The sequence below is a fragment of the Tachyglossus aculeatus genome, chromosome 4 (genome assembly GCF_015852505.1).
Source record: "Tachyglossus aculeatus isolate mTacAcu1 chromosome 4, mTacAcu1.pri, whole genome shotgun sequence".
Taxonomy (NCBI): domain Eukaryota; kingdom Metazoa; phylum Chordata; class Mammalia; order Monotremata; family Tachyglossidae; genus Tachyglossus; species Tachyglossus aculeatus.
In genome coordinates, this window is record NC_052069.1 from 101,242,220 (window position 1) to 101,269,594 (window position 27,375).

General features: G+C 43.1%; 1 protein-coding gene across 2 annotated transcripts in view; it reads left to right on the forward strand.

Annotated features, from left to right (window-relative positions):
* Positions 1-27,375, forward strand: part of MAPKAP1 (MAPK associated protein 1) — a 221,033-nt gene that overhangs the window by 105,865 nt on the left and 87,793 nt on the right. For both annotated transcript variants that reach the window (XM_038745168.1, XM_038745169.1), the window contains exons 6-7: positions 2,061-2,237; positions 18,497-18,606. In XM_038745168.1, coding sequence (XP_038601096.1) covers positions 2,061-2,237; positions 18,497-18,606 — 287 coding nt within the window. The remainder of the gene's footprint in view (positions 1-2,060; positions 2,238-18,496; positions 18,607-27,375) is intronic.

Below are 27,375 nucleotides of genomic sequence, written 5' to 3' on the forward strand. Positions count from 1 at the left end.
TGGAGTCAGAGATCACAGGTTCAAATCCCTGCCGCCAATTGTCAGGCTGTGTGTCTTTGGGCAAGTCACTTAACTTCACTGTGCCTCAGTTACCTCATCTGTAAAATGGGGATTAAGACTGTGAGCCCCTCCCCGTCCCCTGCATGGGACAACCTGATCACCTTGTAACTTCCCCAAAGCTTAGAACAGTGCTTGGCACATAGTAAGCACTTAATAAATGCCATTATTATTATTATTACTATGTGCCAAGCACTGTTCTAAGCGCTGGAAGGTAATTAGGTTGTCCCGGATGGGGCTCAAAGCCCTTGTCCCCATTTTCCAGATGAGGTGACTGAGGTGCAGATAATTTAAGTGACTAGCCCAAAGGCACACAGCTGACAAGTGGCGGAGACGGGATTAGAACCCACGACCTCTGACTCCCAAGCCCGGGCTCTTTCCACTAAGCCACGCTGCTCATATTCATTACGCTGTACATATTTATTACTCTATTTATTTTACTTGTACCTATCTATTCTATTGATTTTATTTTGTTAGTATGTTTGGTTTTGTTCTCTGTCCCCCCCTTCTAGACTGTGAGCCCACTGTTGGGTAGGGACTGTCTCTATATGTTGCCAGCTTGTACTTCCCAAGCGCTTAGTACAGTGCTCTGCACACAGTAAGCGCTCAATAAATACGATTGATTGATTGATTGATTGCTCCTATCCATCTTGTATCTACCCCAGCACCTAGAACAGTGCCTGACATATAGTAAGGTCTTAACAAATACCATAAAAAAAGTCCTCGTGGATGAGATGTGATTTTAATAAGTGGAGAGAGTGATGGTCTTTAGGATATGAAGGGGGGTGGGAGTTCCAGGCTAGAGGCAGGACAAGAACAAGGGGCTGGCGGTGAGATAGTTGAGATTGAGTTAGGAGGAGAAGATTGGTGGTAAAGGAGCAGAATGTGCAGGTTGGGTTGTTTTAAGAGATCAGTGAAGTTAGAAAGGAGAGATAGAGGCGATTAAAGTGTCTTAAAGCTGATGATAAGAAGTTTCTACTTGATGTGGAGGTGGATGAGCAACCATCGGAGGTTCTTGCGGAGTGGAAAAACCTGGACTGAACTCTTTTTAGAGAAATGATCCGGGCAGCGGAGTGGAGTTTGGACTGGAGTAGGGAGAGATGAGGGGCAGGGAAGTCGGTCAGCAAGGAGGCTGATGCAGTAGTTAAACCAGGGTAGGTTAAGTGCTGAGATCAATGTAGTGGTCGTGTGGATGGAGAGGGAAGGGCGGATTTAAGCAGTTCTCTGAAGGTAGAACCGATGGACTTTGGTGACGAATTGAATATTTGGGTTGAATAAAACAGATGAGTTGAGCATAAGGCCTAGCTTATGGGCTTGTGAGATGGGGAGGATGGTGGTGCTGACCATAGCGATGGGGAAAATCAGAGGGCGGACAGGGTATTTGTGAGAAGATGAGGAGTTCTCTTTTGGACGTGTTAAGTTTGAGGTGTTGGAGGGACATCCAAGTTGAGATATCCTGAAGGCAGGAGGAATTTTGAGACTGTGGAGAAGAAGATTGGGGCTGGAGATGTAGATTTGGGAATCATCTGCATAGAGATGGTAGTTGAAGCCATGGGAGTGAATGAGTTCTCCAAGGGAGTGGGGGACCCCAAACTGAGCCTTGAGGGTGGTAAGATAGGAGGCAGAGGAGGCATCTGTGAAAGAGACTGAAAATAAGTGGCTAGTGAAATGGAAGGAAAACCAGAGAGGATAGTGTCGGTGAAGTCGGTGAAACAAAGGTAGAGGGTATGTGATCATAGATAAGATATACATTTGTTAATCAAGCAGTGACCAGAGACTATTGGCACAAATGGTGATCTTTTTCTTCAGGTTAAACACATAAGATTACCAATTGGAGCAGGTTTGGGCTGGAGATGTACCACTCTGTAATCTGTGAAAAATATATTAGGTGGCAAGCTTTTGCAAAACTTCCTTTATATCAGTCGTGGACCACAGAATTTAGTTGACTGCTTGGCTTTTCGTTGTAATTCACTTGCTGATTTGTTTTTTTGTTGTTGTTTCAGTGACAATGTCAGTGCATACTGTCTTCATATTGCTGAGGATGATGGCGAGGTTGACACTGACTTTCCACCCCTGGATTCCAATGAGCCCATTCATAAATTTGGCTTTAATACTTTGGCTTTAGTTGAAAAGTACTCTTCTCCTGGTCTGGCAGCCAAGCAGTCGCTCTTTGTCCGAATGTGAGTATTGACCCAGAACGTTTTTTTAAAATGATTTTAGAATTACACCCTCCCAGTTTTTTTGGTTGGACTTTGCACCCAGAAATGAGTATTTTAATGTATTTCATCTCATACTGTAAAGAAAACTTCAGATTTGAACAGCAGGGGTTTTCTAGGGGACGGCTATCTCCATATGCAAATTATCCAGGCTTGTGAATATTTCAGGTGACTTTTTGTTGACACTACAGGATTAAAGCCTGGCAGATGAGCAGTAGTGAAAATTGCTAACATGGATCCGAATAAATAAACTGAGTAGCATGAAGTAGAGCATCAGATTACATGGGCAAGGGTTTCCCCTTAGTTCCTTCTTTAAATAGCATAAAAGCATTTGGAGAGGTGAATTTCTTTTCTCTTGAAGACTTCAGCCAACCTCTCAGGTTCAGATGGTTCAATCCAGAGTTAACCTTTTCCAGCAATTTCCTCCTTTTTAAAGTTTTCAAGTTCCAAATAATCTAAAATATTGAACAGGTAATCTGTTCCTTTTTATGTGACTCACAGGGGAACCATATGGGTCTTTCCGGCACCCCCTGCTGCTTGTATTGTGTGATATTTTAAGTGTGTTTTAAAGTGTTTTAATAATGATTTCTTTTAAAATATTGTATTGTAACCATTTTTAACATATATGTCAAAGTTATGTCTGAACTCTGCACTCATTTTCTGTCCGCCTGCTGCTTTAACTTTCTGCCTCATACCAAACTTCTCATCCCAAAGTTAGCCTTTATAATGAATTGATGTTTGGGGAGTAGCAATAATAATTAGGGTGGCGTAAATCACGAAGCAGTGAAAGACCTAGAAACCAGCAGCATTTGTGGATCTGTAAAATGCACTTCAAAAAAAGTTGCATAACAATGGCCTGAGTTTTAGCAGCCCTTCTGAAACACTTTGCCTCCACTCTATTAACAACCATTAACTGTACTTCAGTTTATTAAGCACTTTGTGCAGAGCACTGTACGAAGCACTTGGGAGAATACAATATGACGGAGTTGGTAGGCACATTCCCCTCTAGCAGTAAATTATGGATATGTATATAAGGTCTGGGAAGCTGAGGGAGGGGTAACTAAAGGGTGAAAATCCAAGTGCAAGGGTGACACAGTGGGAGAAGAGCAAATAGGGCTTAGTTGGGGAAAGCCTCTGGAAGAAGATGTGCTTTTAATAAGGCTTTGAATAAGGTGGGGGAGGGTGATCGTCTGTCAGATGTGAAGCTTAATAAATGCTATCATTATTAAGAAGGAGGACATTCCAGGCCAGAGGCTGGACGTTGGCAAGGGGTTGGTGGCGAGATAGATGAGATCGAGGTACAGTGAATAAGTTGGCATTAAAGGAGCAAAGTGTGTGGGCTGGGTTGTAGTAGGAAATCAGGGAGATTAGGTAGGAGAGGGCTAGGTGATTGAATTAAAGATGATGGGAAGGAGTTTCTGTTTGATGCGGAGGTGGATGGGCAACCACTGGAGGTTCTTGAGGAGTGGGGAAACGTGGACTGAACGGTTTAGTGGAAATATGATCTAGGTTCCAGTGCAGAACCCAATAGCTTGGGCCATCTTAAACACAGCATGTTGCCTCACGTTAAAAAAAGCTCCAAAAAACAGAGATGCTTCATCTCCAGGGAAACCACAAAGTGTTTTATCCCTCACTTCTAACTCCATGTGCCCCTCACTTTCTTCCTTGCTCCCTCAATTGGAAGAAAATGCCTCTTCTCAACATTCCTTGCTCTCCATTTCCCTTCTCTTGTCCTTTCTCCCCTCAACACCAGTTGTTCCCTGAAATCCACGTATAGCCTTCTCCTCCCCCTCCACTTCCACCTTCTTTTCTCTGAGATCTTATTTCTCTCCTTTCTGAGGATGACACAAGGTTAGTGCCCCAGAATATAAGAAACATTCAGGTTTTGAAATGAAAAGTTTATCAGAATTATTGAGTTTCCGTCTCAGCTTTGACAATTTGGGGTGGGGAGGGAAATTGGTCTCATTCAAAATTTCATTTGAAAAATTGTGTGCCTTACAACCTTGTCATTTCTTCAGACCTTTATAGTGGGAATGAGTCTCCTTTAGCGGTGGAGTCTCTGAGGTTTTGTCTGGTTTAGTCTTGGGGTGAGGAGGAAAGAGAGTTGTGGGAGAAACAGCATGGCGTAGTGGAAAGCACAGGCCTGCGAGTCAGGCGACTTGGGTTTTAATTCCGGCTCCATCACATCATCATCATCATCATCAATTGTATTTATTGAGCGCTTACTATGTGGAGAGCACTGTACTAAGCGCTTGGGAAGTACAAATTGGCAACATATAGAGACAGTCCCTACCCAACATTGGGCTCACAGTCTAAAAAGGGGAGACAGAGAACAAAACCAAACATACTAACAAAATAAAATAAGTAGAATGGATATGTACAAATAAAATAAATAAATAAATAAATAGAGTAAAAAATATGTGCAAACATATATACATATATACAGGTGCTGTGGGGAAGGGAAGGAGGTAAGATGGGGGGATGGAGAGGGGGACGAGGGGGAGAGGAAGGAAGGGGCTCAGTCTGGGAAGGCCTCCTGGAGGAGTTGAGCTCTCAGCAGGGCCTTGAAGGGAGGAAGAGAGCTAGTTTGGCGGATGGGCAGAGGGAGGGCATTCCAGGCCCGGGGGATGACGTGGGCCAGGGGTCGATGGCGGGACAGGCGAGAACGAGGTACGGTGAGGAGATTAGCGGCGGAGGAGTGGAGGGTGCGGGCTGGGCTGGAGAAGGAGAGAAGGGAGGTGAGGTAGGAGGGGGCGAGGTGATGGACAGCCTTGAAGCCCAGGGTGAGGAGTTTCTGCCTGATGCGCAGATTGATTGGTAGCCACTGGAGATTTTTGAGGAGGGGAGTGATATGCCCAGAGCGTTTCTGGACAAAGATAATCCGGGCAGCAGCATGAAGTATGGATTGAAGTGGAGAGGGACACGAGGATGGGAGATCACATATCCGCTGTGTGAACGTGGACATTTCTGTGTACTTCAGTTATCTCATCTTTAAATTGGGTATTAAAACTGCGAGCCCTATGTAGGACAGCGACCGAGTCCAATCTGATTATCTTGTATCTACCCTAGCACTTAATAAACAGTGCCTGGCGTAAAGTAAGGACTTAAATACCATAAAAAAGAGGGAGGAAGGAACCAACAGAAGCCTGTTGAGAACACTGTTTTAGGGCCTCAAGACTCCTTTTCTTCAGTTACTGCAGTCAGTGGGTGAAGCCGGTAGGCAGGGTCAGGTGGAGCCAGTTTCTCCCCGTGGACTTCCAAGGAATGGTACATCATCATCATCATCATCATCAATCGTATTTATTGAGCACTTACTGTGTGCAGAGCACTGTACTAAGCGCTTGGGAAGTACAAATTGGCATGTCTTCTTGCCCTCTGGGGATCTTTAGTGACTGAGTGGAAATTTTCCAGATTGTTTCACAGCCCCTCCAATTTTGCATGTTATTGTAAGTAATAGCAGGATTTATTGAGCACTCGTTGGGTACCCCTTAGTACACTTCTGCTCATTTGCGTGGCCTACTGGAAAGACTTGGGGAGTCCGAGGACCTGGGTTCTAATCTCATCTCTACCAATCAATCAATCAGTCGTATTTATTGAGCGCTTACTGTGTGCAGAGCACTGTACTAAGTGCTTGGGAAGTACAAGTTGGCAACATATAGAGACAGTCCCTACCCAACAGTGGGCTCACAGTCTAAAAGGGGGAGACAGAGAACAAAACCAAACATACTAACAAAATAAAATAAATAGAATAGATATGTACAAGTAAAATAAATAAATAAATAGAGTAATACCACTTGCCCGCTGTGTGACCTTGAGCAAGTCACATAGCTTGTCTGTGCCTGTTTCCTCATCTGTAAAATGGGGAATTTTTTATGGTGTTACGTGCTTACTGTGCTAAGCACTGGGGTAGGTACAAGTTAATCAGATTGGACATAGCCCCTGTTCCATAGAGGGCTCGTAATCTTAATCCCCGTTTTACAGATGAGGTAACTGAGACACAGAGAAACAAAGCAACTTGCCCAAGGGCACACAGTAGACAAGTGGCAGACCTGGAATTAGAACCCAGATCCTTCCGACTCTCAGGCCCATACTCTATCCACTAGGCCGCACTGCTTCTCAGGATTAAATACCCTTCTGCCTTCAGTTAATGAATTTATCAGTCAGTGGCATTAAGCACTTATTGTTTGCTGAGAGCACTAAACTATTCAGCGCTTAGAGGTGCTTTACACATAGTAAGCGCTTAATAAATGCCATTATTATTATTATTATTATTATTATTATTATTATTATGATGATGCACTTGGGCGAGTATAATGCAGTAGAATTGGTAGACACAATCCCTGCCCTCAAGGAGTTTAAAATGTCTCTAGGCTGTGAGTCCACTGTGTGTCGGAGACTGTATCCAACCTGATTGTCCTGTATTTACTCCAGCACTTAGTACTGTGCTTGGTACATAGTGAGCACTTAACAATTAGCATCGGTAGTAGTAATAATTCTGTATTTATGCTGTAGAGCACTGCTAGTGGGAATCCAGGTAGCAAGCTGACTTTGTCCATCTCACATTCATCTTCACCTATAACTCTGCCCTCTCTTTAGCCCAGCAATACTACTTTTCTTTTATTGACTCACATACCTTCAACCTCTACTAAACTTCTCTGTATTTTAAGCTCCCTCCTTAAATCTCCAATACCCTTACATCCCCCTCTCTCAAGCCCAGTTCTCTTTATTGCTACTTTGGTGACAAAACTGAACCTTCAGGCATGCACTCCTCAAGATCTCTCCTTCACTGCCTCCCATCCACTCTCTCATCCTTCCCAGCTGACTCTCAGGAGCTCCTCTGCCTGCTTTCAAAATTTCCCCCTCCACCCCATCACTTCACACTTGCACACCCTCTTCTTCCCACTTTTCCCTTCTCAAATCCACCAGACAGTTCATCTCCCCCACCCTCAAAGCGTTATTGAAGGCCCATCTCCTCCAAGAGGACTTCCCAGACTAAGCCTCACTTTTCCAAGGTCACACAACAGACAAATGGCGGACCCGGAATTAGAACCCAAGTCCTTCTGACTCTCAGGCCCATACTCTATCCACTAGGCCACACTGCTTCTCAGGATTAAATACCCGTTCACCTTCAGTTAATTTATCAATCAGTGGCATTGACTACTTACTGTGTGCAGAGAGCACCAAACTAAGCACTTGGGCGAGTGTAATGTAGTAGAATTATACTCTCTCCCCACCTTCAAAGCGTCACCCCGACTTGTGCCCTTTGCTCTCTTCTCCCCTCGCCCCAGCGAGCACCACAGCATTTATGTATTTATCTGTTATTTTATTTGTTTGTATTGATGTCTGACTCCCCCTCTCTAGACTGTGAACTCGTTATGGGCAAGGAATGTTACTGTTTCCCAAGCACTTAGTACAGTGCTCTGCCCACAGTAAGTGCTTAATAAATAAATTAATTCATTCATTCAATCATATTCAGAGCACTGTACTAAGCACTTAGGAAGTACAAGTCAGCAACATATAGAGGCGGTCCCTACCCAACAACGGGCTTGCAGTCTAGAAGGTGGAGACAGACAAAACAAAACATGTAGACAGGTGTCAAAATCGTCAGAACAAATAGAATTAAAGCTATATGCACATCATTAACAAAATAAATAGAATAGTAAATATGTACAAGTAAAATAAATAGAGTAATAAATCTGTACAAATATATACAAGTGCTATGGGGAGGGGAAGGAGGTAGGGTGGGGGGTGATGGGGAGGAGGAAAGGATAAAGGGGGCTCAGTCTGGGAAGGCCTCCTGGAGAAGGTGAGCTCTCAGTAGGGCTTTGAAGGGAGGAAGAGCGCTAGTTTGGTGGATGGGTGGAGGGAGGGCATTCCAGGCCAGGGGAAGGACGTGGGCCGGGGGTTGACAGCGGGACAGGCAAGAACGAGGTACAGTGAGGAGGTTAGCGACAGAGGAGCGGAGGGTGCATGCTAGGCTGTAGAAGGAGAGAAGGGGGGTGAGGTAGGAGGGCGTGAGGTGATGGAGAGCCTTGAAGCCAAGAGTGAGGAGTTTTTGCTTGATTCGTAGGTTGACTGGGAGCCACTGGAGATTTTTGAGGAGGGGAAGTAACATTCCCAGAGCGTTTCTGCACAAGGATAATCCAGGCAACAGAGTGAAGTATAGACTGAAGTGGGGAGAGACAGGGTAGGAGATCAGAGAGGAGACTGATGCAGTAATCCAGTTGGGATAGGATGAGAGATTGAACCAGCAAGGTAGCGGTTTGGATGGAGAGGAAAGGACAGATCTTGATGATGATTTGGAGGTGAGACCGGCAGGTTTTGGTGACAGATTGGATGTGTTGGGTGAATGAGAGAGCGGAGTCAAGGATGACACCAAGGTTGCGGGTTTGTTAGACGGGAAGGATAGTAGTGCCATCTACAGTGACGGGAAAGTCAGGGGGAAGGCAGGGTTTGGGAGGGAAGTTAAGGAGTTCAGTCTTGGACATATTGAGTTTTAGATGGCGGGCAGACATCCAGATGGAGATGTCCTGAAGGCAGGAGGAGATATGAGCCTGGAGGGAGGATGAGAGAGAAGAGGCAGAGATGTAGATTTGGGTGTCATCAGCGTAGAGATGGTAGTTGACACCATGGGAGCAAATGAGTTCACCAAGGGAGTGAGTGTAGATCGAGAACAGAAGGGGATCAAGAACTGACCCTTGAGGAACCCCGATTGAATGAATGACTGACTAAATAACAGTCATCTGCAACTGCTCATTCTCCAGTGGCACCTTCCCGTAGATTTTCAAACTTGTCCATGTGTCTCCTATCAAAAAACCCTGACTCTCTCAACCCCACTGTACTACTCAGCTATCTCCCCATCTCTCTCCTACCAAATCTGTCCAAACTATTTGAGTGATTTGTTTTTACACCCGCTGCCTTGCTTCCTCTCCTCCAACTTCCTCTTTGACCTCTGTAATCCCACTTCTACTCCACTCCAAGGTCGCCAACTCTCTGGGTCACTGACTACCTCCTCCTCACCAAATCTAATGGATTCTAATAATAATAATAATAATAGTGATGGTATTTGTTTAAAGCACCTAATATGTGCAAAGCACTGTTCTAAGTGCTGGGGGGATACGGGGTGATCAGGTTGTCTCACATGGGTCTCACAGTCTTAATCCCCATTTTGCAGATGAGGGAAGTGAGGCACAGAGAAGTTGTGACTTGCCCAAAGTCACACAGCTGACAAGTGGCGGAGCCGGGATTTGAACCCATGACTTCTGACTCCAAAGCCCGTGCTCTTTCCACTGAGCCAGGCTGCTGCTTCTACTCCATCCTCCTTGCCCTTTTGGCAACCTTTGACTTTATGGAACCCCCCTTTTCTCCTGCAAACACCGTCTAACTTTGGTTTCTCTGATGTAATCTTTTCCTCCTACCCCTCTGGCTGCTCCTTTTCACTCTTTTTCACCAGTGCTTCATTTGATATGCTGGAGGACTTGGGGATAAGAGTCAGAGGGGTAGGTAGAGGTGGAGATTTGAAGAGCAGGTGGGAGACCTTAAAGTCACATTGGGGATAATAATATGGAGAGTGGAAGATTAAGGTTTTTTCTAGCATGTTTCCCTTAATCTTCATGCCCGATGAGCTGAAACCTTTTAGGAGGGCATTCAGAATGGGAAGGAAGAGGCCAAAGCCAAGAACATGGATCAGATAATTTACCATCAGGAAAATTTCCAGCTGACCAAGAACATGGATCAGATAATTTACCATCAGGAAAGTTTCCAGCTGACCAGAAGTCACGTGTATTTTCTTTTAAACAGTCTTTTAAAAATTGCAGTTTGCCAACGGGGAGTTCCACCACGGTAGGCCTAATCTTTGGACCGGTAAGGGAGGCTCCACTGCCTGGGGCGAAAAACCAGAAGGCTCAAAGAGATACAGACAGGAGCAGGAGTTCTTGTTGCATGACTCTTGTGCATGCCTTCTAACTGCAAAAAATGATGGGCTAAATATTTTTAAAATGGCATGTCTTCTAGACGGTGAGCCCGTTGTTGGGTAGGGACCGTTTCTATATGTTGCCAATTTGTACTTCCCAAGTGCTTAGTACAGTGTCCTGCACACTACAAGAGCGCAATAGATACGATTGAATGAATGAATGTCATAATTTCATTCCTTTGAGGTAGTTGAAATGGGGAAAAACACTCAGTTGTTTCACTGAAAGATTTAACTTGGACTCCCGATAGTGAACCTGTATATATATGTATATATGTTTGTACATATTTATTACTCTATTTATTTATTTATTTATATTACTTGCACATATCTATTCTATTTTATTTTGTTAGTATGTTTGGTTTTGTTCTCTGTCTCCCCCTTTTAGACTGTGAGCCCACTGTTGGGTAGGGAATGTCTCTATGTGTTGCCAACTTGTACTTCCCAAGTGCTTAGTACAGTGCTCTGCACACAGTAAGTGCTCAATAAATACAATTGATTGATTGAACTTCTTAAATTGCGGGGATTGATTTATGTGACCCTTCAGAATTTAAAGATTATAATTACGATGAAATCTCACTGTACCCCAACTTGCTTTGCTGGGAATTCTGAAGATGTGAGAGGAGTCTCATAAGAGGCATATGAAACACTTGTGCTAAATGGCATAGCATATAAATATGGGTGTAAATAAATAAAGTATTCCTTGTTTTCCTGAGCTCTAGAGAACTAACAATGTATTTTTTCTTTTCATTCTGTTGAATTAACAAATAGTTTCATTGTCCAGATTGTTGTAGTTCGTAGAAATGTAACATATGTGGCATGTGTAATTTAGTATTCGTAAATTCGACTTGATTTCCATTTTTGGCAACAGTTGCGGTGTTAAAAGAAGAGAAGAGTTTTCTTTGTTTAAGGTGACAGAAATTCTGAAGCAAATAAAAAAGACGGAATGCCTAATTTTGTACTTTTTGAGATTTGAAAGGTCAGACAATCTAAATATGTATTTTTTTTTTGCTCTCACAAATATCTTCCTCTTGGAATAGTGCCAGGGTGAGAGTTGTACTTATGAAATAAGCAATGGATATAGTTGACAAAATCTACTGAATTTTATTAATAGTAAGGTTGGTCTGGTCTGAAATAGTGAGTGTCCTGTAAATTCAGCTATTTCCTATTTTAAAAGAAGCGACTTAGGTTAAATGTCTTTTGGTCCTGTTGGCTTGTATAATTTTGTTTTTCTCTGTTCTTTCACCTTCTTTCTTTCTTCTTCCCTCCTCACTCCCCCACCCCTCATCTCACATTGGAGTGTATCAGTTGCTGGTATGTACATGTCAGAGTAGTGACTTGTAATGTTTATTAATACAGTGTCACTCTTGCTGTTAGAAAAAAGACTTGACGCTTCTCAGAAGCTTTGTGATAAAATGTGGCGTTTGATTTCAAGATTCTGCCCTCACTGTAGGTTGAATACATTCTCCAATGGTGTGCCTTTCGGCGAACTGACAGTTATGGAGCCCCGCCGGAGACCCCGTTTCAGCAGGACAGATTTGAGCAGAAACAGTTTGCAAAACTTTATACACTTCAACTCCTGCCAAGGCAAACTGTTACCCACTTGAGTTGGTTATAAATACCCAGTGGCAGCGGTTGGAGGTGGCCCACCGTGTGTTTTATATTCTGAGCTGAATGTGAATGTCTTTGTGGTTCTGTAGAGTAGTAAATAATTGAGTTTGATTAGGGAGAGGGACCTCATTATCTCCCACCTGTGCCCAGCTGGAAGGGGAGGGTCGAAATGAAGCCATTAGCTGTCTCTCGTCCTGGCATCTCAAAGAGCTCAAATACATCTGTGTCTTATTTTCTTTTCTGGCACAATCAGTCGAGCAAGCTAAGCAGGCATGACCGAATTTGGCAAGTTCCAAGGACTCTGGCAAAGTTACACAAGGAGAAGGCGGAGGGCAGTCATTTTGGCTCCTAACTGCCCATTAGTCTAGCGAGTTAGGTTTTTGGAAAATGTCCGCTGTGAAAAGGAGTACTTTGTCCAGTGTCAAACATTGCGTGCTTAAACAAAACGCTTTGATGTGTTCTAAAATTTATCAGTGAGAGTTAAACAGAGTGTGCCATTCAAAGAAGTGTAAGTCCTGTTTGTTAATGGAGTAATTCCCAAAGGGTTTACTTCAAACATGCTAAGGCAGTAATTATTCCCTGATATTTCTCTCTTCCCGAGGTTGTTTAGTATCACAGTGTGAAGTGCTCGAGGAGTTCAGGTCCGATCTAGTGACAAGGCGGTTGGAGGCAACAGGCAGATTGGAGGGCCTGTTCCTGGCTAAAACCTGACTAGCTAGTTGGTTTTAGGGAATCCATTTTGTCTCTTAACCTTCTGTTTCCCCTCTCTGAACTGAAAATATTCAAGTCGTATCTCCTAAAGCCTAAGGTTACTGCCATGAAGTAAATAAAGCCTTTAAGAGAAAAGTCTTCAGTCTTTCGGGCACCCTAGGAGACTTGTTTAGTGCGTGTTCTGCTTGTGCTTTCGCTGCAGCACTGCACTAAACGATGCCGTCCGAATAAGTTAATGCGCCTCGCAAAATGCATACTGCATTTTACTGCTGGGGTGAAACCCTGGGCGCTGTGAGAACAAAGTGAGAATTAAGTTTAACGTGTTCTTCACCATCCGGAAATCAAAAAGACGGAACATTTAAGGTAGTTATGGGGGGGAAAAAAGACTAAGAGTACACAAAGTAATGATATCTTAAAGAAATTTAGGGTGTTCATAACAGAACTGTCAATTAGGCAATCAAATGAAGTTTAACGTTTTATTGAGCGCTTAGTACAGTGCTCTGCACACAGTAAATGCTCAATAAATACGATTGATTGATTTGGTTTCTAGTTTTGGGGCTATGCCTCAAATCCCAATCTCATTTAAGGAAGCAGCATGGCCTATTGTATGGGCCTGGGAGTAAGAGGGTCATGGGTTCTAATCCTGACTCCACCATTTGTCTGCTGTGTAACCTTGGGCAAGTCACCTAACTCCTCTATGCCTCAGTTCTCTCATCTGTACAATTGGAATTAGGACTATGTGGGGATTAAGACTATGAGGATTAAGTCCAGTTCCACACAGGACTGTGTCCAACCTGATTATCTTGCATCTAACCCAGTGCTTCATACAGTGCCTGGCTCATAGTAAGCGCTTAACAAATACCACAATTATTACTGAAAGAAAAAAGTATGTGCTTTGGTGTTAAAATGTTGTTATCATTCTTGGATTGTTAGGAAACTGAAATGATCAAGTATTACATTGTAAAAATTCAAATTTCAATCAATCAGTGGTATTTATTGAGCTCTTACTATGTGCAGAGCACTGTATTAAGCTCTTGGGAGAGAAGCAGCATGGCCTAGTGGAAAGGACACAGGCCTGAGAGCCAGAAGGTTCCACCACTTGTCTGCTCTGTGACCTTGGGCAAGCCACTGAACTTCTCTGGGCCTCAGTTCCCTCACCTGTAAAATGGGAAAGAAGACCGTGAGCCCCACGCGGGACAACCTGATTACCTTGTATTTACCCCCGCGCTTAGAACAGTGCTGAGCAGATAGTCAGCGCTTAACAAATACCATCATTATTATTGTTATTATTATGGCTTGCCCAAGGTCCCAAAGCGGGCCTAGGGCAGAGTCAGATTAGAACTCAGCCCGTAGATTTCCAAGTCACTGTGGTGTCTTGGAAAGAGACTATGGGCCTGAGAGTCAGGAAGTCCTGGGTTCTAATCCCGACCTCGCCACTTGTCAGCTGGGTGACTTTGGGCAAGCCACTTAACTTCGCTGGGCCTCAGTTACCTCATCTGTCAAATGGGGATTGAGAATGGGAGCCCTACGTGGGGCAGGGACCGTGTCCAACTTGATTGGCTTGTATCCACCCCAGCGCTTAGTACAGTGCCTGCCACATAGTTCTTATTAGTGCCTCGTTCTCGCCTGTCCCGCCATCGACCCCCGGCCCACGTCCTGGCCTGGCATGCCCTCCCTCCGCACATCCGCCAAACTAGCTCTCTTCCTCCCTACAAAGCCCTACTGAGAGCTCACCTCCTCCAGGAGGCCTCCCCAGACTGAGCCCCCTTTTTCCTCTCCTCCTCCCCATCACCCCCCGCCCTACCTCCTTCCCCTCCCCACAGCACTTGGATATATTTGTACATATTTATTGCTCTATTTATTTTACTTATACATATTTACTACTCTATTTTATTAATGATGCGCATATAGCTAAAATTCTATTTATTCTTACGGTTTTGACACCTGTCTGCATGCTTTGTTTTGCTGTCTGTCTACATGCTTTGTTTTGTTGTCTGTCTCCCCCTTCTACACCGTGAGCCTGTTGTTGGGTAGGGACCGTCTCTATATGTTGCCGACTTGTACTTCCCAAGCGCTTAGTACAGTGCTCTGCACACAGTAAGTGCTCAGTAAATACGATTGAATGAATGCATGAATGTTGTGTGATCCTGGGCAAGTCACTTAACTTCTCTTTGCCTCAGTTACCTCATCTGTAAAATGAGGATTACTACTGGGAGCCCCATGTGGGACATGGACTGTCACAACCCTGATTATTCTGTATCTACCCCAGCACTTAGTACAGTACCTAGCACATAGTAAGCATTTAACAAATACCATTAAAAAAAAGAGTAGACTAGATTCTATCAAATTTTCAGTGGCAGTAAAACCTGTTAATGCCAAACCTTAGATTTACACATAGTAAGCGCTTAACAAATGCCAACATTATTATTATTATTATTATCATTTACCCAATTGGTGCCCAAATCCACCTCAACATTCAGTCAGTTTCATAAGTTTGTGTGTACCAATCTAGGTGATATTCAAAATATTGAAGAGAAGTGGTTTAAAGAGTTGCATTTCTGTAGAAACGTTATGAACCCTAGTAAAGCAATGCATAAGTTAAACAGTGTTTGGAAGTAAAATATATCAAGTTCAAGTGTGTATTTTAAATTTACATAAGTTAATAGGTGCTTCTAGCATGATTTTTAGGGGGCCTGATAATTCCTGCCCTGATATTTTAAATGCATTTGAATAGGAAAAAAAAGTATTTCAACTGTGTAGAGGATAGGCCAAAGTTTTAGTTCATCTGGAAGAAAAGGAGCAGTGCCCAGACTGGAGTGGGAAAACTTTATTTGGAATGAAAGACTATACAGTGTGAAAGTGTGAAAGTGTCTTCCCTCTTTTTAATGTTAATGTTTTTACCTCAATTGAGCCCCAGAGTAAGATACTGCACACTTCGGAAACAGCATTCGGAACTCAGAGGCTTTTTCCCTTTACTGTTGTTTTCATTTTCCTCCCATGAACCTTGCCACCCTGGCTTCAGCGCCGAGGCTGTAAAGGAAGATGGAAAGCCAAGTTACCTCAGAATGATCACTATCATTAACATTCACGGGTGGTTCACTTATCATTCCTGACTGCACAGACATGGCAGCCGTTATGAAACGTCCGCAGGTGTAGCACGATGATACATATTACATTGTGCCACAATGGATTTATGTATTCTGTAACAAAAGAAAAGTGTAATGAAAAAATACAGAAGGTAATCCTTTATTCCTCTACTGCACAATTTATCAGTAATGCCTGTGGATGATAAGTGCCAGGGATTTCCTTTGCTTGCTTTAACCTTGTCACCTAGGTGTGTTTTTGTAAAATGACAAAAATACAGACTTGGGATTTTCCTTGGCTCAGAAATCTTCGGGAAGGGCATCCTTTAATTGACGGAAGTTCAGCCAAATAAGCGGTGTCCTTGGGAGTGTCCCGCCTCTTGAGTTCAGATAAAGATCAGTGCATCACTTAAATGCAATAACGGAGTCAGCCCGAAATGGATTGGGCTGGAATGATCGTTCCTAAAATCCAAAATGAGTGCCCAGCCTCCTGGGATGTTCCTGGGATGCCCTGCACAGGCCCAGGAGCTCAGATACCAGAGTCCCTGGGCTTTATTTTCATCATCAATCATATTTATTGAGCGCTTACTATGTGCAGAGCACTGTACTAAGCACTTAGCACTGTACTGAGCGCTTTCGAGATGCATTCCCTAAGCGTCGACGGCCCTAAGTGAAACTTGCCAACTTTGTAAAATAAAGCAAAGCCAGGAAAGACCAGCAAGTCTCAACTCAGATGATTGGCATGCCAAACACATCTTGGTCCAATTCCAAAGCAAATACCCGAAAGTTTATAAATGTAGAGGGCACTTTACATTTCACTGCTCTTGCCAAAGTATCACTTACTGAAATGCTCTCTAAATATAGTAAAATGAAGAGCTTTTTCTTATTTTGCTTTGATCAGTAAAATAAACTTTCAAAGACTGTTCTGGGATGGAATCCAGCTTCTGAGGTAAAGAACGCCTATGATTTAGTAACAGAGTGTTCAGTTAGAATTTGCGTGACAGTTCTCAGGCCAGCTGCTCACTAGAAGGAACTTGACTAAGTCAGAATGGATGGAGGAGCTAGCTCTTTAGTAAATGAAGATGAAACAGCAAGGATTAAGCAGTGAATTCTTTGAGGGGAGGGGATGGAGGGGCAGTGGTATTAATAACGAATTGGGCAATTAATTTTGAGCTAAGTCGGCACCTCACATACAGATCAAGATATACGGAGAAAATCCTGTTTTACTTCAATAATAGATGGAATTCCAGTCTATCAATGAGGTTTGTCAGACGGCTGAGCTGATCGACCAGGCTGGCTTCCAGATTTCATTTAACATTTGGCTTTCCTCCTTCCAAGTACTGTTCAAACATAAAAGAAAAGCCTTAAGGAGTTGGCTGTTTTTCCCTCAACGTTCTTATGGGGAAATGGGGGAGAGGGGGACTTAGGGGGGCTGAAAAATCCATAGGAAACTTGCAAACCAAGTGCTTACCGCAGTGCACTGCACTCAGTAGAGGCTTCATAAATTCAACTATTACTACTGCTATTACTACAAAGACAACAAAGAATGCTGCACTGAGTCGTGGTTCACTTCTGCATGCACCCATGGGCAAAGGAACACTTAACTTCTCTGTGCCTCGGTTTTCTCATTGGCAAATTGGGATTAAATACCTGTTCTCCCTCCGCTGGGATTAAATACCCATTCTCCCTCCCTTTAGCCCAAGTCCCGTGTTGGATAGGGTCTCTGTGATCTGAATGCACAGCATCTACCCCTGCGCTTAGTACTTGGCACGTAGGGAGCACTTAACACGTCTTACTAGTAGTAGTAGTATTAGTATGCCCCCTCTCCATCCCCCCCATTTTACCTCCTTCCCTTCTCCACAGCACCTGTATATATGTATATATGTTTGTACATATTTATTACTCTATTTTACTTGTGCATATCTATTCTATTTATTTTATTTTGTTAGTATGTTTGGTTTTGTTCTCTGTCCCCCCCTTTTAGACTGTGAGCCCACTATTGGGTAGGGACTGTCTCTATATGTTGCCAACTTGTACTTCCCAAGCGCTTAGTACGGTGCTCTGCACACAGTAAGTGCTCAATAAATACGATTGATGATTGATGATGAGTGTTATGTGTACTGCAATTCATGACTTGAAGATAGAGCTATCCTTGGTAAACCTTCTTTCCGACCCCCGGTATTGTGCCAGACAGGAGAGTGCAGCAAAATTAGTCCATGAAAATAGCATGTAGGACTTTGGGTCACACTTTGATATTTTAATTTGTTCTTATCTGTAATTATTTAAACATCTTCTTAGTTTGCTGAGGCCAAGTATTACTGAGTATTTCTACCTTGAGGTCCCTGAAGATGCCTGCCCCTTTTCAAAATATTGACCGGCCAGTTAGAAAACTCCCCCTGTCTAAGTTCTTTGGAGTACATTTTTTTTTCTAGGTTTTTTGACCTTTTTCCTCCGGGGCCCTGTGAGCTTTAATATGATGGCAGTAACTGTCTACAGTGACATCTTCGGACACAAGCAGAGTTTATTGAATGTCAGCCCCCAGCTGCTGAATTTAGCCCGTTAGCCAACCCCAAGAGCCATGCAACTATGACCCACACACCAACTAGACTTAACTTAAGATTAATGATAAAAATCTTTCCAAATCCTGACCCCTCATTTTCCTGCTTTCAGTATCCAGTACTACACTGCTGTTTGCTTCTCTTGAGTGCTAGGCATGGGTTTCATCTATGTCTAGTTTATTGGTACTCCAGCGTATGCTTTTCTTAAAAATCCCTTAAACACGGTGAAGACTGCAATAAAATTTCTCTGGGTGAACGCTTGTGATAATTTAATATGTCTTTCTCTTGCAGAAATGCTGCTCATGGATTCTCACTTATTCAGGTGGACAGTATGAAGGTCACCATGAAAGATATCTTACAGAAGGCATTAAAGCGGAGGAAGGGATCTCAGAGGGGCTCAGGTGGGACGGTTAAAATGCTCTTGGAAGCTTTCCTCCTAATATTTCTGAAATAATTTATTTACTTAACATTGGTAGCCGCTCGCGTGCCTGACAAAAATCATATTGCTAATGAGTGAAATTAAAGTCAGGAAATGAAGTTCCACCCGTGGTCCAGAACTCAGAACCATGGACATAGGGAAATTTGATTGTATTTGCTCTGCAGACCATGCCATTATTCATTCAAGTTTCTGATTAAGACAAAGCCCCTTGAACAAAAGACTAGCTGGTTTTGAGCTGAACTTGAAATTTAATCAGGCCGTACTCCAGAGGTGCTGATTTAGATTCCATGTTTTAATGTAAAGGACTGGATTAAAACTTAAAAAAATTCTTAACCTGATAAATTGTAGGTGGGGGAAAAAGGAATAGTTTTTCCCTCTGTAGTTTTTTGTCAAACTGTTGTTCTTAAAGAATAGCAAATAACTTACTGTCTTTATTAGAGAAGTGATTTTCTTACAAAAAATAAGTGTATGCTCATTCATGTGATACTGTAGCTATAATATTTTAAGAGTGCAGGACTGAGAAATCTTTCCACTATCAAGAAATAATTGTGTGAAATAACACTGAGATTTGTCATGTCAGAGACAGCTTTAGTATAAATCTATCTGTGTATGAAGTGTCGATAAGTATCTTGTCTTCGTAAATGAATAAAGCCTCCTTATACACACTTAGTTTTAACTCTAGGAACAGAATATAAGCGCTTTTCTGTTTAGAGGAAAATGGTTTAGTGCTACTTTAAAGGGAGCACATAATCTGTCCCAGATTTAATTAGCTATCTTCCGATGAAAGCTGAAGTTTTAATAAAAGTTAGGAGAGATAACGCAGTGAAGGACACGGATGAGCTGTCTCAAGGCCATATTCCAAGGGAACGATAAGAGCTGTAAAAAATGGCAGAGGAGAGCAATTGAATGAAGCAATGAAAATCTGATTCTCATAAAAAAAAAAAGGGAGAGGGAGAGATGCTGGTAGGGGCGGTTGTAGATGAGACCTGCTAGCGTCTGGTAGGGGCGGTTGTAGATGAGACCTGCTAGCGTCTGCAGGCAATTTGGCCGCTTGCCAGAAGTCATTGTTCACCCTCGGCTGTGGCGGCTCGGTCCAGATGTGCCAACTGCACGTTTCGGCTTTTGCCAGCTGACTGCGCCGTTTGATAACCAGCTCTCTGGATGCCCATCACTGGCCGCAGAGATAGAATTAAATGATGATGATCTTCCCACAAGTTGGGAGAGGAAACAATGCATATAAATCTTGATTTCATCTCAGCGTGAGAAGTCTTTATCCGTCATCACTCATAATGAACAAGTCGTTAGCCGCGATGAATGGTGTTCTGGTTTTTCCAAACACCTCTTTTGTTCACTTTTTGGGGTGACTTCTACCCATTCCCTGTGGGTCAGATTACCCCCCCCCCGTCCTCCCCCAGCTGGGGAATGGCTGAGAGGCTCACCAAGTTAGATCTGTGAAGTGCTTGCCTTCCAGGGAAAAGGTGAACCATTTAGTACCCCAAAGTCCTAGGCTTTAGGTTGTTCCTAAGTCCATTTTTCACGTCTAATATGTTTAACTTAGACTAATCATACAAGGACATTTAAGGTGCTGTTTCCTTCTTTAAGATGTCAGTCAGTCAATCGTATTGAAGCTGCGTGGCTCAGTGGAAAAGAGCATGGGCTTTGGAGTCAGAGGTCGTGGGTGCAAATCCCGGCCCTGCCAATTGTCAGCTGTGTGACTTTGAGCAAGTCACTTCACTTCTCTGTGCCTCAGTTCCCTCATCTGTAAAATGGGGATGAAGACTGTGAGCCCCCCGTGGGGCAACTTGATCACCTTGTAACCTCCCCAGCGCTTAGAACAGTGCTTTGCACATAGCGCTTAATAAATGCCATTATTATTATTATTATTATTGAGCACTTACTGTGTGCAGAGCACTGTACTAAGCGCTTGGGAAGTACAAGTTGGCAACATATAGAGACAGTCCCTACCCAACAGTGGGCTCACAGTCTAAAAGACTGTCATTCCTATTCTGCGCTTATTCTTGTATCTACTTGTATGCAGTCATGTATATATTAAAACTTGTTTCAGCTTTTTGTTACCTTTTAGCGGTGCAGAGCTGAAACGAGTTCAGTTCTGGGGTGTTGTGGTGAATATGTCTACTTAAATCACATATTCATTTTCTGCCTAGAGAAGAAAATTTCTTGTAAATATGTTAAAGTATAAGAATAAAAAATAGAATAGTCCATTTTTACCTTGGTGAATGATTTTTTTAGAGATTAGCAGTTTCTGAAAGATTTGGTGATTTTCAGTTACTTGAAACATTATACCCAGGGAGGTACTCATTTTTGGAGAAAGGACAGTAACGTGAAATCAAATCCTTGTATTACCATTGAAACAAGGACTCATTTCCAGAAAGAGATCTGTTGCTCTGTACACATGCATGTGAAGGGCTTACTGCGTATCCTCGTGTCAGAAAGAAAAGGAATTGGCGGGCTTGTGAACTGATGGCGGCATTTGCCAAGATGCCAATCAGGCATTGAGGGGCTGGAAGCAGCCTCATCATTTTCATCTTCAGCCCGGCAGAGGTGTAATGTGTGATGGAGGAGATGACACATTCAGACTTTGAGAGAGGGCAGCTGCCCCACCCCAAACAGAACAATTTTCTAGAGCCGTGCATGGAAGTACTCCTCCGCTGGCTAGATCAGATGCAGGCAGCGTTTAGCACTCAAAGTTTAAGGGCCTTAACTTGTAGTTAAAATAGTGAGAAGGAAAACACATGCCGCAACGAGGAGGAGTTTTTCAGATTCCCTCGGGTTTCTAAAAGATTTGTTGGAAATGGGCCATTCTTGCCTCTGTTCCGACTCTCCCAGTTGCTTTTCCTGCCCAAGGTCTGTATCTTTTTCCTAAACAAACAGTCCCACCATAGCACTTTCCCTTCCAATTATGAGTTGAAATGTAAGTTGTTCCATTAGGAAACAGGATAAATATTTGTGCTTAATAATAACTCTAATGTTTGACTTAGTTGCCTATCCCTGATTTTTCACTTAAAAAAAATTCAAAGGATGATAGAATGATGCAGCAGAAGAGTTATTTTTTATTTTGGTTCAGCATATGGCCCCAGTCATTTGAAATGCTTGGGGTTTTATGTGTGTTTACATTTTATCAATCAGTCAGTGGTATTTATTGAGCGCTTACTGTGTTCAGATCTCTTTTCTAAGCACTTTGGAAACTACAGTCTACAGAGTTGGTAGACATGATCCCTGCCCACAAGGAGCTAACAGTCTACAGGAGGAGACGGGCATTAAAAATGGGAAATAGAGACTAAAAGCATTTATATATAAGTATTGTGAGGTTGGGATGAATATCAAAGGGCTTAAGGGGTACACTGCCAAATTCAGTCAAAACAGAGATGAGGAAATAAAAGACTTAGTCTGCTCAAGTGGTTAGTACAGTATTCTGCACACAGTTGAGTGCTCAATAAAGGCCATTGATTGATTGGGAAGGCCTCTTGGGGATGTGATTTTCAGATGTTTTTGAAGATGGGAAGAGGGGTGGACTGTCAGGTATTAAGTAGGAGGGAGTTCCAAGTCCGAGGGAGAAGGTGGTCAAGGGGTTGGTGGTGGGATAGATGAGACTGGGGTACAGAGAACAGGTTGGTGTTTGAGGAGCGGAGTGTGTGGGTTAGGTTGTGGTAGGAGGGACACAGCTGGTTGAGTGTCTTAAAGCTGATGGGAAGGAATCTCTGCTTCAGAAGTGAATGGGCAGTGACTGGAGGATCTTGAGAAATGGACCGCACGGTTTTTCAGGAAAGCGATCCGGTCAGCGGAGTTGAAGTATGGATTACAGAGAGGGGCGACAGAACGCAGGGAGGCCGGCCAGCAAGGAGGTTGATGCAGTATTCAAGTTGGGAAATGGTGAGTGCTTGGGATCAGCGTAGTGGCAGCTCGGATGGAGGGGAGAGGGTGGATTTTAGCAATGTTGTGAAGGTACAACCAACAGGACTTGGTGACAGATTGAATGTGTGGCTTGAATGAGAGAGAAGAGTCAAGGTTACGGGCTTATGAGGCAGGGAGGACGGTGATGCTTTCTATGGTGGTAGGAAAGTTTGGGGGTGGTCAGGGCTTGTGGTTGAATTCACTAAAAATATTTGTAATTATTTCACAAAATTGTAACTATATGTATTCTTCAGGGTTTTTTCTATTAATATTCACATACTGAACAACTCTGTTCTCTGCTAAGGTTAAGCTCATTTTTAAATGTCCTTAAAAGTTTCTCTAAACTTTTTATTTTTTACTGCCTTGGTTTTTTGAGTCGTAGATGGGTATTACAAACTCTCTGAAATTGCTGAACATCTGTATTAATTTTTAACAAAACTGTGATTTGACCAAAAAAAAAGAGTGCCTGATATTGGTACTATTAGTTCATCAAACATATTCATTCTCTCTTTCTCCTCTTTTTCTCTTTCTCTTTCTCTCTCTTTCTTTTTCTATTTCTCTCTCCCCCTCCCTCCCTCCCTCTGTCAAGGCAGTCCCTGTGATTCAGTGACCTTCTGAGCTTCTCTTTTTTTGATTTTGGTTTAAAAATGCCATTACCAACCTTGTCGCCACCAACCTTTAGCGACCTCCTGAAGCATGATGTTAGGAATGACAGATAGGCTATCTGGTGACAAATGGAGGTTCAGATTTCAGCTGAGTGGAGATTCAGTTTTAATATATGCACTGATATTAACACAGAATTACATTTTAAATTAATCATGGTTTTTTGTAACTCCCCACTGAAATAAATGTATTTATTTTGCTTCACGCTTGCTCAAAATTAAGCAGGGCCTGTGGCAGCCAGGTGCATATTTGCAAATGTAGGTGGCCACAGTTACAGATGTATCTGTGAAACTTAGGAGAGAAGGAATTATTTTAATTGCTTATTCAAATTATTCTTAACTCGTATAGAAATATTTAAAAAGAATTGAGCCATTGAGGTTTTTAAAAGTTCATTTCCAAAGAGGCACCACCGTTTATGTGTTTATCATGCACCTTCCAAAGGAGGGTTACCTTGTACTGTGAGATTTGTAATGGTAATTCCATGAAGCTAAATTTAATTTGGAGTTAAAAAACAACCCATCAGGTCATATTCCAGTGAGCCAGTGGGAGAACATATTTACAACTATTATTGGTTTAATTTTATACCTCCAGAGTTGACGAATGAAAATCAAGAAATGCAGGGTTAAATTTTGTGCACGAGTCTCCCGATTTGCTAGTTCGTCAAACCACATGAATCTCCCGGACTCATGAATCTGTGGCTCCTTAATGAATCTTCTCAGATACGAAGCACGCTTGAAATGACTTCTCAGCCATCTCTTCTATCTGGAAAGCCAGGAAATATAGATAATTTATTTTGGGCAAAAATTATTTCAGCATACTTTTTGCTCTGAGCTACAGTTATTGCCACATTCAGGAAAACTTTTGAAATGTAGAATTTGCCAAAATTCACCATGATTGCCATTTTTCTTTCCGCTTTCAATCACAGTTCATTCGTGAATTCTTGTCTGTTCACTGTTCTGAGCTTATTTGGTTCTGTTACCATGGATTGAATTGAAAGCACAGCTTAATTTTTTTTTTAAAGAAAAAGATCCAAATCGGTTAAAAAGCTATAGAAATTCATGGAAACTGATGGAATGAGGTTCTGGCATGCATCCTATTTCCTTTTTGTTCTTACCGTGTGTAAAATAAGTTGTTTTGAGTAGTGCTTGATAAGCAGCTTAGTTTGGGTAGGACAGAAAGCTTAGGGTTGCTGCCAGATCCTCCTTGCTTAGCCTGAGAACAAGGTGCCATGAAAAGACAGACTCTTGAGACTATTAATTAACCAGCCAACTTATTAGTTTTGAAGACAAGGAAACCTTTTCAAAAAGGTCCCCGCAATGTGGAGCAAAATGGCATTACCTTCTTGTGTGTTCTGAAGAGCTGTGGACAAGGCACTTACTCCCATTCCTCCTTTCTTTCACCTTTCAGTTTTCAGCCTCATTTTCTGGAGTTGGCTTTGAAGAAGGATGCAGTGTTTTAATATAAAGAGCAAAGTATAGCCTATCCCAACTGGATTACTTCATCAGACTCCTTTCTGATCTCTCATCCTCCTGTCTCTCCCCACTTCAGTCTATACTTCACTCTGCTGTCCGGATTATCTTTCTATAGAAACACTCTGGACATGTCACCCCCCCTCCTCAAAAATCTCCAGTGGCTACCAATTAATCTGCGCATCAGGCAGAAACTCCTCACCCTCGGCTTCAAGGCTGTCCATCACTTCGCCCCTTCCTACCTCACCTCCCTTTTCTCCTTCTGCAGCCCACCCCGCACCCTCTGCTTCTCTGCCACTAATCTCCTCACCGTGCCTCGTTCTCGCCTGTCCCGCCGTCGACCCCTGGCCCATGTCCTACCTCTGGCCTGGAATGCCGTCACTCCTCACATCCTCCAAACTAGCTCTCTTCCCCGCCTTCAAAGCCCTACTAGATCTCACCTCATCCAGGAGGCCTTCCTAGATTGAATCCACCCCCCTTTTCCTCTGCTCCTCCTCCACTCCCTATCGCCCCTACTCCCTCCTTCTGCTCTACCCCCTTCCCCAGCACATGTGTATATTTGTACATATTTATTATTCTATTTATTTTATTAATGATGTGTATATATCTACAATTCTATTTATCTATTTTGATGCTACTGATGCCTGTCTACTTGTGTTGCTGCTGTTTGTCTCCCCCTTCTAGACCGTGAGCCCGTTGTTGGGTAGGGACCGTCTCTTTATGCTGCCAATTTGTACTTCCCAAGCACTTAGTAAGGTGCTCTGCACACAGTAAGCGCTCAATAAATATGATTGAATGAGTGAATGAATGAAATATATAACTGATGCTTTGTTTTCAAGTTAGTATTTGTAATAATAACAATAATAATAATGGTGGTATTTGTTGAGCGCTTACTATGTGCCAAGCACTGTTTTAAGCACTGGGGTAGATACAAGGTAATCAGGTTGTCTCACATGGGATCACAGTCTTAATCCCCATTTTACAGATGAGGGAACTGAGACACAGAGAAGTGAAGTGACTTGCCCAAGGTCACACAGCAGACAAGTGGCAGAGCCAGGATTAGTACCCACGACTTCTGACTCCCAAGCCCGGGCTCTTTCCACTGAGCCACGCTGCCTGCACAGTTTTGCACAGTGTATTTTGAATCAATCAATGGTAATCAGTCATTAGTATTAGTGAAGCAGTATGGCCTAGTGGAAGGAGCATGAGACTGGGAGTCAGAGGACCTGGGTTCTAGTCTCGGCTCTACCACTTGTCTGCTGTGTTACCTTGGGCAAGTCACTTAACTTCTCTGGGCCTCAGTTCCCTCATCTATAAAATGGGGATGAAGGCTGAGAGCCCCATGCGGGACAGGGACTGTGTCTAACCTGTTTTGCTTATATTCACCCCAGCGCTTAGTCCAGTGCCTGGCGCGTAGTAGGCACTTAACAAATACCACAATTGTTATTATTATTCTCTGTGCCTCAGTTACCTCCTGTAAAATGGGGTTAAGGATGTGAGACGTGGGCTATGTCCAACATGATTATCTTGCATCTACCCCAAAGCTTAGTACTGTAAGTGGCACAAAGTAAGTGCCATACCATTAAAAAAAAATCAATGTGTTATTTTTTGAGCATTACTTTGTGTAGGACACTGTTCTAAGTGCTGGATTTATTGAGAGCTTACAGTGTGCCCAGCACTATACTAAACGTTTGGGAGAATACAATACCATAGAGTTGGTAATAATAATAATAATTAATAATTATGGTGTTTGTTAAGCACTTACTATGCTCCAAGCACTGTTCTCAGTGCTGGAGTAGATACAGGGTATCAGGTTTTCCCACGTGGTGCTCACAGTCTTAATCCCCATTTTGCAGAAGAGGTAACTGAGGCACAGAGAAGTTAAGTGGCTTGCCCAAAAGCACACAGCAGACAAGTGGCAGAGTTAGGATTAGAGCCCATGTCCTCCGACTCCCAAGCCCATGCTCTTTCCACTAAGCCACGCTGACATGATCCATGTCCAAAGGAACTTGCACTCTGTAAGGGAAGACAGATATTAAAAGCAACAGGAAGGGGAAGTGGCAGAGTGTTGGAGCTGAAGGAGGGTTAATTTCAGGGCCTTTTGGGGTACAGATCTGAGTGCATGGGTGCCGCAGAAGGGAGGGAGAATAGGGTGGGGACATGAGAGCTTAGGCAGGGAAGGCCTCTTGGAAGAGAGAAGATTTTAGGAGGCTTTGAATTTTGGGAGAGTAATGGTCTGTCAGTTAAATGGGAGGGATTTCCAGGGCAGAGGGGGGTCATCAGCATGGAGTCAGTACTGAGACAGACAAGACTGAGGCACGATGACTGGAGTTAGAAGAGCAAAGTGTGGGATGGGTTGTAATAGGAAACCAGTGAGGGAAAGTAGCAGTGGGAGATCTGACTGAATGTCCTGTAGCTGATGGTAGGTAGTTTCTGTTCCATGTGAAGTGGGATGGGTAGCCAATAGAGGTTTTTGAGGCGTAGAGAGGTGTTGACTAAACATTTTTTTAGAAAAATGAACCAGGCGGCAGAGTGAAGTGTGGACTGGAGAGAAGAGAGACAGGAAGCAGGGAGGTCAGTGAGGAAGTTAATACAGAAGTCGAGGAGGGAGATGATGAATGCCTGGACTGGCGTGGTAGCAGTTTGAATGGAGAGGAGGTGGAGTCTAGAGTGAAGGTCGAAACGAA